This window comes from Thamnophis sirtalis, unplaced genomic scaffold (genome assembly GCF_051295495.1).
Source record: "Thamnophis sirtalis isolate CommonGarterSnake01/CBP01778 unplaced genomic scaffold, rThaSir2_p1.2 scaffold_3, whole genome shotgun sequence".
NCBI classification, from domain to species: domain Eukaryota; kingdom Metazoa; phylum Chordata; class Lepidosauria; order Squamata; family Natricidae; genus Thamnophis; species Thamnophis sirtalis.
In genome coordinates this window covers 38,149,727-38,166,046 of record NW_028261383.1, presented here as the reverse complement: position 1 = coordinate 38,166,046, position 16,320 = coordinate 38,149,727, and the positions used below count along the sequence as shown (strand labels likewise).

At 41.2% G+C, this 16,320-nt stretch overlaps 1 protein-coding gene across 1 annotated transcript in view; it reads left to right on the top strand.

Annotated features, from left to right (window-relative positions):
* LOC106543884 (uncharacterized) overlaps window positions 1-16,320 on the top strand; it is an 80,586-nt gene that overhangs the window by 47,671 nt on the left and 16,595 nt on the right. The window contains 4 exon segments of the mRNA XM_087708199.1: window positions 4,137-4,266; window positions 4,778-6,747; window positions 13,764-13,878; window positions 14,006-14,073. Of these exon segments, the coding sequence (XP_087564325.1) occupies window positions 4,137-4,266; window positions 4,778-6,747; window positions 13,764-13,878; window positions 14,006-14,073 (2,283 nt within the window).

Genomic DNA, 16,320 nt, shown 5'->3' with positions numbered 1-16,320 from the left:
CGCTTGGAATTAATTTGTTTTTCCATTTCTGGGCAATGGCAATCCTTGCCACCGTAATTATATGTAGTATTAAATACTCAATTTCTTTTTTGTATTTCGCAAACATTATTCCTAATAAAAAAAAATTCAGGTTTCCGTTCTATTTTAACCCGTTATTGCCTCCAGCCAATTTTTGATCCTTTTCCAAAAAAATTTAGCCTCCTCACAGGTCCACCATAAATGGTAATATGTTCCGTGTATCGATTCGCATTTCCAACATATTGGGGAGGTATTTGTTAAGATTTTAGCTAACCTTGTTGGTGCTAGGTGCCATCTGTAAAACATTTTGTACTGATTTTCCTTGTATGGAACTGATAGTGTCATTTTTAAGTTTGTTCCCCAAAATTTTTCCCATTTGTCTAATTCAATATTATAGCCAAAGTTCTGTGCCCATTTTATCATTTGTTCTTTCACAATTTCCTCTTCCATTTTGTACTTCAGGAGGAATTTATATATTCTCCCTATCATCTTTCTATCTGAGCTTTGAATAATTTTATCCAATTCACGTGGTTCTGTTTCGATGTCATATAATTTAGTATTTTTATTGTATTTAGTTTTGATTTGGAGGTAAGTTAGCCAGTCAACTTTCATGTTCTGATCTGCCAATTCTTCAATTGTTTTTAAATTTCCCTGTCTATCAATTAAGTCTCTGTATCTTAGCATTTTGTTCAAATCTATAAAATTTGGGTGAGTCATTCTTTCTGTTGGTGATAGCCAACAGAACATAGTGGATTTTTTTTTAATTTTGAGCCATTTTTGCAATAACACTCTTCTGATTAAATGATTTTGAAAGTATTTGTGTGTTTTATTTTTATCATCCCATATGGTAAATATTTTAAATGGTGAAAAAAAAGGGGAAAAGTAAGTTAATCGTAGTCAAACTATCGTTAAATAAATGACTGATAATAATAACAATGTAATAATTTGTATTGACAGGATAAAAGGGAAATTGGATATAAATTGTAAGCAATTATTAAGAAAAGAGGTTTAATTTTTTATTATTAAATATAATTAATTTTATATTTTGAATGTGTTATAAAGGTATAATGTGGTTAGATGATATTGAAAATAGATAAGGGAATGCCACTATGTGGTTTTGTTTTAAATTTTGGAATATTTGTTATAAGGGACGTTAAAACAACTATAGTCATATGAAGGATGAGGTATGATGATAACAATATATATGAGTATATGTGATGTAAAATAGATAATTTGATATGAATCAGAGATAATGACTGTGGAAGAGATGCACAAAAACTCTTTGTAACCAATTGACACACTTTTTACCATTTGTAATGGAGGATGATTTTATTTGTTTTTTATTCAAAAAAATTAAAAAAAAAGGAAAATAAAGAAAATTTGTAAATGAACTTCTGGTTGGCCCATTGGGACCATTTTCCGCCCTCCCCGGCCAGAGGCTTTCCTTTTTATTTCATTTTTTTTATTTTTTCATTTTCATACAAATAACCACATGGATACCATTACATAATCAACACAATTTTATATTATTCAATATTATATCAATTTGTCTTACCATCAACCCCCAGAGACTATGATTCACTCTTCTGCTCTCCATATACCATATTTATACCCTATCCATCACGTGCTTCTCCCTCTCTCCTCCTCTTGTCTACCTCCTTTCTTCCCTCTGTCATCCTTCTCTTCTCTACTTCCCCTTCCTCTCTCCTCTTTCCACTCCTTCTTTCTCTCCTTCTCTTTCCCTCCCCTCTACCCTCTCTCCTAACCCTCTCTTCTTCCTCTTACCTCTCTCCTCTCTTCCACACTCTTCATCTCATTTACAGGATGTATTTCAGCATCTGAGTGGGCTCCATTCAAACTTTTCAATCACCCACTGCTGCGCCTTTCAACGTATCCTCTGTCTCCCTGTCTTCTCTTCCTCTTTTCTCTTATCATTCCTTTCTTTCTTCTCTTTCTTCTCTATTCCTGTCTGGCCATCTCCTTTCCTTTCTTCTATAATCCCTTCCCATTTCTTTGTTGGGACATATCCCCCCTTTTCAATTTTCCCTGTACCACTGTCAAACCTAGTGAAATCTTTTGTCTGCTTTTTATTTTCTATTGCTTCTGTGATTTCACTACCTTCCCCTTCTTCTTCTTGTTTCTTCTTTATTTCTAACTTCAAAATTGCAAGGAAAAATAGACGGTGGGACGGATCACATGTCTCCCCCTGCCCCAGTGCAGGCTTCAGTTGCTTCCAAACACCATCTGGCCCCGCACATGTACTCACCACCACTTATGATTGCCCTGCCCTCTGCCCCACCCTCCCTGATGACACATTGACTTTGAGCTTATTTGGGGATAGGGCTTATATTATGACCAGGATGAAAAATCATGATAGGTCTTATTATCGGGGTAGGTTGTATTTTCTGTGAAAATAAAATAATGCATGAATGAGTTGGATTTGTGCATGGTTCCTCAAAAATATTTAAATATTCAAACTGGCAAATTACCATTTTTGAAAAGAATGTTTACAATGATTGATAAGAAAAGGTTGTGATTAAAAGCTAAGATTTTGAAAATCCCAGGACAGTGGTCATATAGAAATGTCTCCAAGAAAAAAAGATAAATTTTGCTTGCAAAGTAAATATTTATCCCCTGATTTGTGCCTGGATTTGGAAGCCAAACAATCCAGCTTTGCAAAGGCTAAGAAATGTCTTCCTTAGAAATGTTCTTATTTACAAGGGAGCCAATGGATCACAATCCCAGCAGCTTCCTTGCAATCTGAGGAGGGGCAGAGTCTCTGGATGTAGATGGCAAACCACACAGACCCCTGGTTGAACTCTCCCAGAACTTTCATGAAGGTGTTGGGGGTGAACAAGATTGCTCCTTCTTAGGACAACATACCATATTTTTGGAGTATAAGACGCACCAGACTATAAGACGCACCTCGATTTTAGACGAGGAAACAAGGAAAAAGTATTCTGAACCAAATGGTACAGTAATATATTATTTAATACAATACCAGTATAGCAGAATAATTTTTGCAACTATGTATATTTTTTACAACTCCTCAACTCTGGCATTTGAAGTGCGTAGATCTTAAAGCTGTCAAGTTACAAGACCCTTGCACCCTTAACCCTTTACAAAAAAAACCCAACTCAGGGGTGTTCAAACTTGACAGCTTTAAGACTTGTGGACTTCAACTTCCAGAATTCCTCCTCCAGTCATGTTGGCATTTGAAGTGCGCAAGTCTTAAAGCTGTTAAGTTACAACAACCTTGCACCCTTAACCCTTTTAACCCCCCCCCAAAAAAACTAAAACTTTATTTTTTAAAGTATTTTGCACCCAGAGAAAGTCGGAATCAGCCACACACCACCTCCACAGGCTTTGAAGTCTTTCTCTCGCACTGCCAAAACCCCTCACTGCTCTACACCTGCGGTCGCCCCTGCAACCTGCTACCCATGGAGGATGCGCGGTGGTCCCCCAGGAGGGCCAGCCAAAGGGCACTTTCCCCCACCCAGCGTAGGCTGAGAAAAGTAAGAGGGAAAAGGGGAACTGCTCTTTCTTCCGCAGGGCAGAAGGAGGCGAGGCGGCCTATGGTGCCATTCAGGGAAAGCCTCTCAGAAGCGTCGCTTTTCTTCCCGAAACAAAGCAGGGAAAGAATCTCTGGAGGCTGCAGCAGCAGCAACAGAAATACAATCCCGGGCAATCAGTTCTGGCTCTCCCTTCATGAGCATGTCCCATTGCTGATGGCACTGCTTTTGGTGAATCCAGCTGGGCAGTGGGGCTCTTGCCATTACTGCTGTTCCTGCTGCCGCAGGTGCCAGAGCAGCAGAGTATTTTGATAATGGCTAGCTGGCTGGCTGGATGTTTGTTAGATCAATTGATCCAGAAGGAAACGGGGCTTATTTAACCAAAATGGCAGTGAAAGTCCTACAGAATCATTCAAGTTGATAAAACCTGCCTAAAATCTTTCTTTAGTCAAATGCTTTTTATATTCCTATTTCCTCATCTAAACCATGGATCCTAGTAAGCATAGCCACTTACCTTAATGCATAGCTTTGCTTTGGAAATTTCTAAACAATAGAAAAGATTCTGCAGTTCTTCCTTGGTCTGTTCTGTATTTTTTCCCCTTTCAGGAGGTTTTTCTGTCCTTTGAGGAGGTGGCTGTTTATTTCTCTGAGGAGGAGTGGTTTCAGCTAGATCCTCACCAAAAGGCTCTGCATTGGGAAGTCATGCTGGAGAATTATAAGAATGTGGCCTCTCTTGGTAAGGGTTTCCTATTCTCCCTCAGCGAGTTCAGGAAGACATTTTGTAGTTAGATGCCATTACCTAGTTCTTATGAAAACATTTCTAAATAGATCTCCTCAGAGGGAGAAAGGAAAGTTCTTTTTTTCTACTGCTCCTAGGAAAGAAATAGGTCTATGGCATTTTGCTTAGATATAGCCTATCCAATTTGTTTTTCTATTTCTATTTAAACACTTTAGTGACAAAGTAATTCCTTGGTTTGAGGTAATGCCAAACTCCATCACACAGCTTTGAATTATTTTGGCCCAGATGCTTCTATATCATTCACATTTTTTGACTTAATGTCCTTTTCAAGGTTTTATGCCTGATCAATAGAGATGTTATCATTTCTATACCATGCCATTATTAGGATACAAATATGCAGTATATATTAGAATTTGGCACGAAACCTGAAGGCAATAAATATGATTTCTGACAGAGTGATCTTTTCCCCTAACCTTTCTCTCACTTTCATTTCTCTTTTCCTTTGAAGGTGATAATGAGGATAACAATAAAGACTCTGCAGAACCAATCAAAGAGTTTAGACAAGGAGATGCAATGGAGAAACCTGCAATTCAAACAGAATTCCAAAGGCAGGAGAGACACCTATCAAACAACTGGAATAAGGAAAGCTCATCTTCTTTGATTGTTACTCAGATGCAGGACTTTATTGACCAACAAGAAATACTAAAGAACAAATATATTGAGAAAGGTGTAAGAATCTTCAAACAGACATTAGATGCCAAAGGAGGAGCCAATATGGGCAAAGACAATGGAAAAAGATACAGTTGTATGCTTGCACTTTGTCAAGAGAATGGGTCTCTTGAGTCACAGAAAAGTTTTCACATGGGAGAGAAGACAAATAAATGCAATGAACATGGAAACAAGACTGTTAATAAAAGGACATCCACAATGGAAAAGCCATATAAATGCAAGGAGTATGGAAAGGGCTCCAGCACAAGCAGTGAACTTATATGCAATCAAAGGATCCACACAGGGGAGAAGCCATATAAATGCATGGAATGTGGAAAGAGATTCACAACAAACAGTAATCTTACATGTCATCAAAGGATTCACACAGGGGAGAAGCCATATAAATGCATGGAGTGTGGAAAGGGCTTCAGAACAAGCACTAATCTTACATGCCATCAAAGGATTCACACAGGGGAGAAGCCATACAAATGCATGGAGTGTGGAAAGACCTTCAGAAGAAGCAGTGATCTTACATCCCATCAAAGGATCCACACAGGGGAGAAGCCATATAAATGCATGGAGTGTGGAAAGGACTTCAGAACAAGTAGTGAACTTACCTACCATCAAAGGAACCACACTGGGGAGAAGCCATATAAATGCATGGAGTGTGGAAAGACCTTCAGAGCAAGCAAGGAACTTACATACCATCAAAGGATCCACATAGGGGTGAAGGCATATAAATGCATGGAGTGTGGAAAAGGCTTCGGAACAAGCAGTAAAATTACAATGCATCAAAGGATTCACACAGGGGAGAAGCCATATAAATGCATGGAATGTGGAAAGGGCTTTAGCCAAAAGTGTAGCCTTAGTACCCATCAAAGGATCCACACAGGGGAGAAGCCATATAAATGCATGGAATGTGGAAAGGACTTCAGAGCAAGCAGTAATCTTACCTCCCATCAAAGGATGCACAGAGGGGAGAAGCCATACAAATGCATGGAGTGTGGAAAGGACTTCAGAACAAACAGTAATCTTACAAGGCATCAAAGAATGCACAGAGGGGAGAAGCCATATAAATGCATGGAATGTGGAAAGACTTTCAGAGCAAGCAGTCATCTTACATCCCATCAAATGATCCATACAGGGGAAAAGCCATATAAATGCATGGAGTGTGGAAAGACCTTCAGATCAAGCAGTGATCTTACATCCCATCAAAGGATCCACACAGGGGAGAAGCCCTATAAATGCATGGAGTGTGGAAAGGACTTCAGAACAAGCAAAGATCTTACATGCCATCAAAGGATCCACACAGGGGAGAAGCCACATAAATGCCTGGAGTGTGGAAAGAGCTTCAGAAGAAACAGTAAACTTACATCCCATCAAAGGATCCACACAGGGGAGAAGCCATATAAATGCATGGAGTGTGGAAAGAGATTCCGAACAAGCACTCAACTTACATCCCATCAAAGGATCCATACAGGGGAGAAGCCATATAAATGCATGGAGTGTGGAAAGGACTTCAGAACAAACAAAGATCTTACTTGCCATCAAAGTATCCACAAAGGGGAGAAGCCACATAAATGCCTGGAATGTGGAAAGAGCTTCAGAACAAACAGTAAACTTACATCCCATCAAAGGATCCACACCGGGGAGAAACCATATAAATGCATGGAATGTGGAAAGGGCTTCAGCACACCCCATAGTCTCATTTCCCATAACACAATTCATAGACTGCAGAATTCCTAAACAATGATTAATTTAGATGGGAATGTATGCTAATTATTGATTTAATGGATTGTATGTATGGATTTACAATTTACAGACTGAAATCTGGAAAGGGTTTTTGCTGTGCTTCAACTTTCTGACAGCCATAGCGAGATGAATTTAGTAATGAAAAAGAAACAATGGGCACTTGTCATTATAATTATGATTTATACTTTTTTAAAATGTATGTGTATATACAATATATAGGAGTTTCAGACTCTTGAGCCAGTCGTGTCACATGTGGGACACACCTACCCCAGCCCCTGCAAATAGGGAAACTGTTGCAATGTATCCTGTACAGCACCAGAAAACCAAAAACAATCTTGCCGCTGCACTGGCTGCCAAAATGACCAGATCTTGTTTGGCCATGAAGACTGAACTGGGTTTAAACTCCATGTGCAGCTTTGGTCACCTAGATATCTCTCTACACCAGGGGTGTCAAACTCTATTGCATTGAGGGCCGCATCAGGGTTGTGTTTGACCACAGGGGGCCGGGATGGGTGTGGCCAGCTGGATGTCACTTGTGTCGATTGCCTGTCCTGGCTTGAGCCCTCTGCCAGCAAAAATGGGTTCCTGAGCTCCGTTTTTGGCTGTGACAGCCTCCTGAAACCCTCTGCCAGTGAAAATAGGAGATTGTCCCTTTGGGTTGCTGGGACAGCAAATTTCAAGGGAAAACACAGCTGTTGGAATTGGTGCGCCTGCAACTTAATGCTCTCCAAGAAGCCTGCATTACCAGGAGAAGCAGAAGAGCAGCAGTGGGCACCACTGCCACCCCTGGTGTCCAGCATCCTTACAGCTGTTTGCATGTCTCTCCTGAGCTTCTCTCGGGAGATGAAATGGCAGGCACCCCATTGGCAGATCCTCTGGGTGAAAGGCGAGTGAAGGGTGCAGTGATGAGAGAGACTGGCCGTCCCTGAAGCCAGCTCTCGAGGAAGGAGACAGAGATGAGTCCTGGGGCTCGCTTCCCTTCATCCTTCCTCCAAGAGCTGCAGGTGGCAGGGAAAATGAGGCTTCTTTGCCAGCTCCCCAGTTGGCAAAACATAATTTTTCGCCAACTGGAAGGTATGTATGTGTGTGAGAGAGAGTGGGGGTGAGAGAGAAAGAGAGAAAGAGAAAGAGTAAGAGAGAATAAAAGGAAGAGGGAGAAAAAGAGAAAAAAGAGAGAGACAAAGAAAGAGAGAGAAAGAAAGAAAGAGAAAGAAGGAAAGAGAAAGTAAGTGGGGGAGACAAACAAGAAAGAAAGAAGGAACAAAGGAAGGAAGGAAGAGAAAGGAAGAAAAGAAAGAAAGAGAGAGACACACAAGAAAGAAAGAATGGACGGAAGGAAGAAAAAGAAAGGAAAGAAAGAAGGAAAAATAGATATAAGAAAGAAGGAAGAAAGAAAGAAAAAGAAAGAGGACTTATGTTCACAATTGAGGCCAAAATTTTGGTTGCTAAGCAAGAGCATTGTTAAATGAGTTTCACCACGTTTTACAATTTGGCCATTCCCACCCGGTCACATGACCGCCAAGCCATGCCCACAAAATACGCCACACGTACAGAATAGGTTCTAAAGTTTTTTGAAACCCACCACTGATATATATGCATGTTTGTGAGGGAGAGAAAAATAATTAAGGTCATTGATCTAAAGATGAAAAACTTTAGATAAAAGACAAAAGTGTTTATTATCCATTTTGGGTTTCTTACAAGAACATCTTTTTGTGTAAGTTTGTGATATCTTAAAGATATCTGTTGCAGTTTTGTGCTTTGTGATAATACCTTACTGAGATTACTTCTTTCAATATCTACACAGGAATTATCATCTACTAAGAACAGTGAAGTAATTACTAAATTTTACTGAGTTTATTAAGTTACTATTTAGTAAGGTTCTTGATAAATGACAATCAGACTTTGAAAACCTGGTATCACTGGATCATGTTCAACAATTTTGTTGAATTAACATTAACTAAAAAGGTTTTTAAATTGGATTTTCAATAAATGTGCAATTAATTATTACAGTTTTGAATTTTACTGTTACTATCTTCCTTCCATCATGCAAACCGCTCAGTCATATGAGCCCCCCCGCCATGCCCCCAAGCCACGCCCACAGAACTGGTAGTAAAAAAAATTGAATTGAACCACGGGCGGGGGGGTGGCACTGAGAATCAGTTTGTCGCACCAAGGGGGCGGTGGACAGAAAAAGTTTGGGAACCACTGCTATAGAGCAATAAAACATCTGAGCACATTTATGAATCTAGAAGTGTCCGTACTCAATAACTTCAATGTGAACAACTTTAATGGTCATACAGGTGAATAGGGCTGCCCACCACTTACTGTTTGCTTGACATGCTCTAGTGTGATGTGTGGTCGCAGACAAGGGACCAAAGACATCAAGGCCAACGTTAGTGAAAGGATTTGTGCTGAGTGTGTCAGCTGGAAGATCAGCCATATTTTGTCTTTGTAACCTACCATGGAGCTTCCGACAATACATCCAAAGATTACCTACCCCACACACCTTTTAGCTCCAACTATCCACAAACCAGCAGCCAATATAGATCCTTCTGTAAATAGTCATCCTTGATATTTGACATCATGCTGATAGTGCAGCACAATCAAAGAACGATGATCAAGAAACAGGTCAGGTTTCCTCAGGGAGCTCTCTCTAGGGATAAGTCTTTAGTTTAGCATACAGTCAATTTCTTGGGATAGGTTTCAGACTGCACAGTATGAATGATGACATTTTGAGATTGACATTCTAGTACTGAACAGAAGTGTTGGCAATGGTGCCAGCCTTTGCAGCTACTGCATGTGGCACTTGTGTGTGACTAAGCTATGTGAATCAGGCAAGTAGTAGCCCAATGACTAAATTCCAGGTTGAGAAATGCAAAATCTATGTGATTCCAGTTGAGTCTCTGAGACCAGTATCCGAAGTGAAGGAACTTTAAGATGGACTTCCAGACCAGAGTGTGCAGGTTGAATGTATCGACCTGAGGAACAGTCTGATCTGCGTTGCACAAGAATGCAGGCCCTGATACAGTGTCTTTAAGGTAACTTGCAGCAACATTTCTTGTCTGCGAGGTTGTGATCAGTAGGTACACAGTGTAGGACAGCCAGATTTCCTAATTCTTAGAAATCTGTTGCTACCATAAACATGAAATTGTCTGGTCTCTTGTCAATGTAACCTAGCATTACCTTGCAGTCGGCATAGAATTCAATATCTTTATATTCAATGTCCATTTCTGATGAAATAATTTCAGCTTGCTCAATAGTTAATACTGTGGGCTAAGGTTCTAGGCTGGGTGTAGTATGCTCGGGATATGGAGCCAGCTTTGTTTTGCCCATAACAAATCCTATGTGATATTGTGCTTTAGAATCTATTCCAGTAATGGCGACCCCCGTGCATGCATAACAGATAATTTTGATTGGTTATTTGGATTTCAGCACACACACACACCGGGAACCTGTTTTCGCATTGCACACCCTTTCTGCAGCTTTCTCCCATGGAGGAGGACATTCTGCCTCCTCGCTTGGAAAGCGCGTGGGGGAAGGGTGCCTCTCAACAAGTCGGGAAAGCCTCAGGAGCCTGGGGAGGGAGTCACACATGCATGCGCTGGTGGCCAGGGAGGATTTGAGTGGGTGCACGTGCAATTTTTGGCATGCCATAAGAAAAAGGTTCGCCATTACTGCAAGGTACTGATCACAACCTCGCAGACCATTATACAAGAGATGTCGCTGCAAGTTACATTAAAGACACTGTGTGGTTATCAGGGCCTGCATTCTTGTGCAACACAGATCAGACTGTTCCTCAGGTCGATACATTCAACCTGCACACTCTAGTGTGGAAGTCCATCTTAAAGTTCCTTTACTTAAAAAAAATAAAAATAAAGAAACCCATCTTCCATTACAAATTGTAGAAAGTGTGTCAGTTGGTTACAGTATTTCCATGCATCTCTTCCATAATCACCACCTGTTTTTCGTATCAAATTGCATATTTTAAATTCACCTATATTAATGTATACCACAATTATTATATCTCAACCTTAATTTGACTATAATTGTTTTTACGTCCTTTTATATATAATATATATATATATATATAATATTCAAAATCTAGAACAGGATTATATGATAACATTCCATTAAATCATCCTAAAATCATCCAATCACAATACATCTTTATAACATATTCTAGATAAAGCTTTTAAACCTCCTCTCATATTCTCCGTATATTGTTTATATAAAATTTCATATTATCAGACTGGTATATCTATATGTATTGTTATCATTATTAATCATTATTTAACTATAGCTATTGTCGCTTCATTTTATACATACAACTAGTAAACTAAATTTATACATTTTCATTGCATCAACCTGTATCCCTCCAGCAATAGTACGGTCTTATATCTCTTGCCATTTGTAGCATTAATGTTCTAATTACTTTCTTAGTACATCATGTATAAACCTCCCTTGGCAACATGATATTCCTTTTGTATCTCACAAAAGCTTGAAACCCAACATCTGCTCTTTCCATCAGCTTATCTTTGGTTATCGCTAGTGCTTCTATCAAGATTTCTCTCCTTATCTCTGTCAATTTTTATCTCTTTTCTTTTTCTGTGCTTTGAAATCTGGGGTAGAATTCCAATCCATCCATCTCCCCTTTCCATATTCCGCTCTTCCCATTACCAACCACGTTCACTTTGTTGTCAGTATCCACAGTTTTCTTATCTCTTTGCTCATTTTTTCTTCCATCTTTTGAACTCTGTCCTCCAGTTTCTTCATTTGGTAAACATCCTCAGTTTCTCCATCAGATTTTTCTGTTTGGAATTTCATATTCTCCAATCTCTTTTCAATTCTCTGTATCACAACTAATAGATTTTGAATTTCAAACATAATCATTTGCAATGTTATAGTTTCTTTTTCCTGCTGAGCCATTCTTTCAATTTTGCAGACACTGCCACTATAGGGTTCAAGGCTAATTTAATAAACTTCAAACAGGTTCATTTATTATCTTTCAAGTCAAAATGTTGTCTTCCCTCCCATAGCTAGTGATAGAATTCCAAAAGGCACCTGCATAAACAACTTGTGCTCTTCCTACTATCACTGTCACTAAACAAGCTGAAAGAACCTTGAATCTCAAATGATCAAAGAGAAAGAAGAAAAACAATGTATTCAGCCTCCAGCCCCTAAGTGGCAGTGTAACTGCTTTTCCTCCTGTTGTTACAACCCTCTTTATAATCCTTCTTATTTTCTTCTATATATTACAAGCTTAAGAAAGAAAAAAAACCCTTAAATGGAGATAAAAAACAATCCAATCAATCAAATCAAGCATTATAAAAAAGAAGGAGAATTTTAATCCATAGGTATAAGCAAAAGTGAAAAAAGAAGAAAGAATTATTCCTCTCAGTTTAAAAAATAGGGAGCCCCTGCAAAAGTTCCATCCATGGAAAAAAAAGAAATTAGACACTGGATAACACACTAAATTCAATGCAGATCAATCTCACCACCTACAGTCTTTTGTCTTCAATCTTAACTTAATTTTTTTTCTTGAGCAGTCTCTTCCTCTAATAATAAAATTTCCTCACCAATTCGACACACTTTCTCTTTCCACTTTCTTCCCGTTCCGGAGCTCTCCCAACTTCAGCAGCTTCATTAGCTGCTTTTCTGTCACCAAAAAAAAAGGCTATTCCTGGATCTTTCAGGGACTTTGTGGTGTCCCTGAGATCAGCAGAGGTGCCCTTCTCAATCACCGTCTCTGCGGGACAGTTTAGGTCCAAATGGACCATCCAGCGGCAGAAATTTGACTGCGATCTCGGCGCACCAAGATCGCATGTGCCTGCTTTAATGCTCCAGTCCTGCTCAGATCTTAAAAAGAAAATTACTATGTATGTGAATGGAAAGAGAATCTGTTCTCAGAACATGTACTTGTGGGCGTTAGACAAAATTGTATTTTTTCAGACAAGCACCTACAATTTTCATTTCCTCTTTTGCCTGCCATGAGCCCTACATGACCCCATAGGAATCCACACACTCTAAACTCCATTTTGTCAGCCGTCCAGAATGATATGTGGTTGGTGGTTCTGCTTTCTTTCCAATCAGCCTCCAGCCTCCATTTTATTCCCAGCGGCTTCCTCCTGTATTGGAACTGAATCAGGTGGATATTTCTTTCAAGAAATGAAAAAAGCATTTCAAGATACACACCTTTCTTTGAACTAATTTAGAATTGTGTTACAGGACAAAGAGAGAATGACTGGCCTTCCTCTAGCAAGTGAGGGAAGTGGAAAAGGCCCTTCCAATGCTCAGTCTGGAATCCATGTGGAGATCTGGGCAAGAACTGGGCAGAAGATGCTGGAAGAAGGAACCATCGTTTCACAAGTTCAGGCCTGGAACTTCAGGAGCGTCCAATATCAGGAGGATGAGGGTCCCCGAGGACTTTGTAGCTGACTCCACTTCTTTTGTAGTCGGTGGTTGAGACCAGAAAAGCACACAAAAGCACAGATGCTGGACCTGGTGGTTCTGGAGCAGTTCCTGGCCCTTCTGCCCCTGCAGATGGAGAGCTGGGTGCGGGAGTGTGGAGCAGAGACCAGCTCCCAGGCGGTGGCCCTGGTGGAAGGCTTCCTCCTGAGCCAGGTGGAGGAGGAGAAGGAGCAGGTTGAGTTGCAGGTGAAATATAAATCTTACCCCAGTATTTCTTTGCTTTGTCACAAGCCCAGCAGAGTTGGTAAAAAGTTCCTTTTTTTACATTTACATTTCAAACATGTATTTGAAATTCCTTTATATATCTTTGGTAGTTTATCAGTGTTAAGTAGAAGGATACATCATTTTATGAAAGATTTATTTCCTGTCATTCATACTATGTGGAGATGCTTCACTAATCTTTGTATAGTTCCCTTATCCATTCTACAAAAGAGATTTTGCACAGCGATTTCTTTCTTACTTCCCAGCCTAATTGATCAATACCGAGTGATTTGCAGTGGTGTTCACTGGGAAAGAAACCATTTCATGATTTGCAATGTCCATTAATTCTTTTCTCCTATTTCAAGTCCTTTGCGGTGGAGATCAGAGATCCTGAGAGAAAGAGGCATCCGCCAAATATCCCTCAAGTACTGCCTTTCAGGGGGATCCCTCAGGGAGATCCAATTCAAGACACCTCAGGAGGTAATATAAGGTCCTTCCACTCCTTTGATAAATCCTAACTTTCTCATCTTTTCTGGGTTGTCTTCTCTATAGCATAACTCCTCCCATCAAACTAATTATGCTTTTTGAAATTCTGTCTCCCTCACAGGGAAGAATAGAAGGAAGTCGACTCTTTGTTTTGGGGGAACAGAAACTCGGATTGAACCTCCAACTCAGGTAAGAGAAGAACATTCATTGACTAGATTTCTATTTTCCATTTGCCTCAGGAAATCAGAGGCTGTAGATAGTATAGGTAGTACAGTCTTAAGTGTGAAAAATGGGCATGTCATTTTTTCACTGCTGCGCAACTTTGAACAGTCACTAAAAACTAAAAACTGTTGTTAGTCGAGAACTACAAATAGTGTCTTCTGCCATTTTGCCCTCTGCTTTTGGTTGGAAATTCTTATATCTTATATTCTCTTAGGCCTCGAAATAAGCACTCAGGGTAATTTTTGGGGGTGTCTTACCCTGTTTCCCTAAAAATAAGACCTCCCTGGATAATAAGCCCAATCAGGATTTTGAGCACATGGGCTAAAATAAGCCCTCCCTGAAAATAAGGCCAAGTGCTTTTTTCGGGAAAATATAGTATTTTTTTCAACTACAGGAGGTGGTGCGCCTGCCACCTCCGCCCTCTCCATCCCACCACCTGCTTGCCTTTGGCCGCAGTGGCCCAACTTTTCAGAAAATCCCGGCCTCCACCTGCCCTGCACTTTTGGCCGCTGGCTGCCAAGTGGCTGCCTTTGCTGCTTCTGGCCTCCTGGCAGCACTGCTTTTGGCTGTCCTGCTGTGCTGCTCCTGCCTGGTGCAGATAGAGTCATCCCAGATCTATGACTTCCGGAGCTGCAGGTGGAGCTGTGCCACCCATGCCACCTTGCACAGCCAGCATGAGAGCTAGCACCCACCAGGGTCAGGGCCCGAAAAGTGCCAGGCTCAACTCATAGCATAGACCTGCAGGGAGGCAATCAGTAGCTCAAAGGCGGCAGTGGGTAAGGCGGTGTGGCTCCACCAGTGGCTGCTGGCAAAGGGGCTCTGGCAGGCTGGCGGTGGGAGGCTGCTTCAGAGGTCATAGATCACTCGCCCTGCACCAGGCAGGAGCAGCCCAGCAGGGTGGATGAGAGCAGCGCTTCCAGGAGGGCAAAGAGCTCCCATGAGACCAGTAGCAACACAGGCAGTCGCTCGTGCCAGTTGGTGCAAGGGAGTGGCAAGGGTGTCAAAAAGGGAAAAGCAGGACTCAGCTTGCAGCAGCCGCCTGAAATGTGCTTGTAGAGACCGTGTGGCACAATGAGCCATATTTAGTGGCGCACCAGCTGTCAGCTCCCAGCTGATTTTTCATCCTCCCCAGTCTTCAGGAAACCCTCCGGAGGCTGGGGTGGGTGAAAAACAGGCTGAATGGGCTAATTGAAAATTCGGAAATGAACTTCTGGTTGGCCCATTGGGGCCGTTTTCCGCCCTCCCCAGTCTCCGGAGGCTTTACTTTTTATTTCAATTTTTTTTATTTTTTTCATTTTCATACAAATAACCACATAGATACCATTACATAATCAACACCATTTTGTGTTATTCAATATTATATCAATTTGTCTTACCATCAACCGCAGAGACTATCATTCACTCTTCTGCTCTCCATATACCATATTTATACCCTGTCCATCATTTTCTTCTTCCTCTCTCCTCCTCCTCCCTACCTCCTTTCTTTCCTCTGTCCTCCTTCTCGACTTCCCCTTCCTCTCTCCTCTTTCCCCTCCTTCTTTCTCTCCTTCTCTTCCCCTCTCCTCTACCCTCTCTCCTAACCCTCTCTTCTTCCTCTTGCCTCTCTCCTCTCTTACACACTCTTCATCTCATTTACCGGATGTATTTCAGCATTTAATTTTTTCATGCCATGTCACACAAGAGGTCTCATGGAGAGGCCGGCAAGCCCCTCGTCCTTTGCTGTGTGGCTTCCCCACCCCCCACCGTGTCTCCTGTGTTTTCACTTGCTCTTGCCCTTTATCACTCTCTGGAGAGGGAGGCCAAGGTTGAAAGGGGATGGTGGTGCTGGGTCTAATCTGAAAGAAACAGACTATTCCTTCCATGCTGGGTTTCCGTGAGGAAGCCCAGAGAGGAGTTGTTGAAGAGACAGCTCTCAAGCTATTGCTCTCCCTTTCCCTCCTTCTCCTTCCTTCTGAAGTGAGGATTCAAAGCCCAATCATTTGCAGTCAACATCCCATCGCCTTTTTTGCTTGTGGAGTGTGCGGCACAGCTAGAGGACTACATTTGACAGCGGGGGCTGAATGTCCACAGGCTGTGTCGTGGCAACACCCTGTCCTGCTACCAAGCTTCACTCGCCTCACAGAGGCACCAACAACAACTAGAGTTGTATAGTTGAGTGGGGAAGGCATGCAATTTTGGACTGCCAGATGTGCCATGAGGCCGGGGGTGCCACTG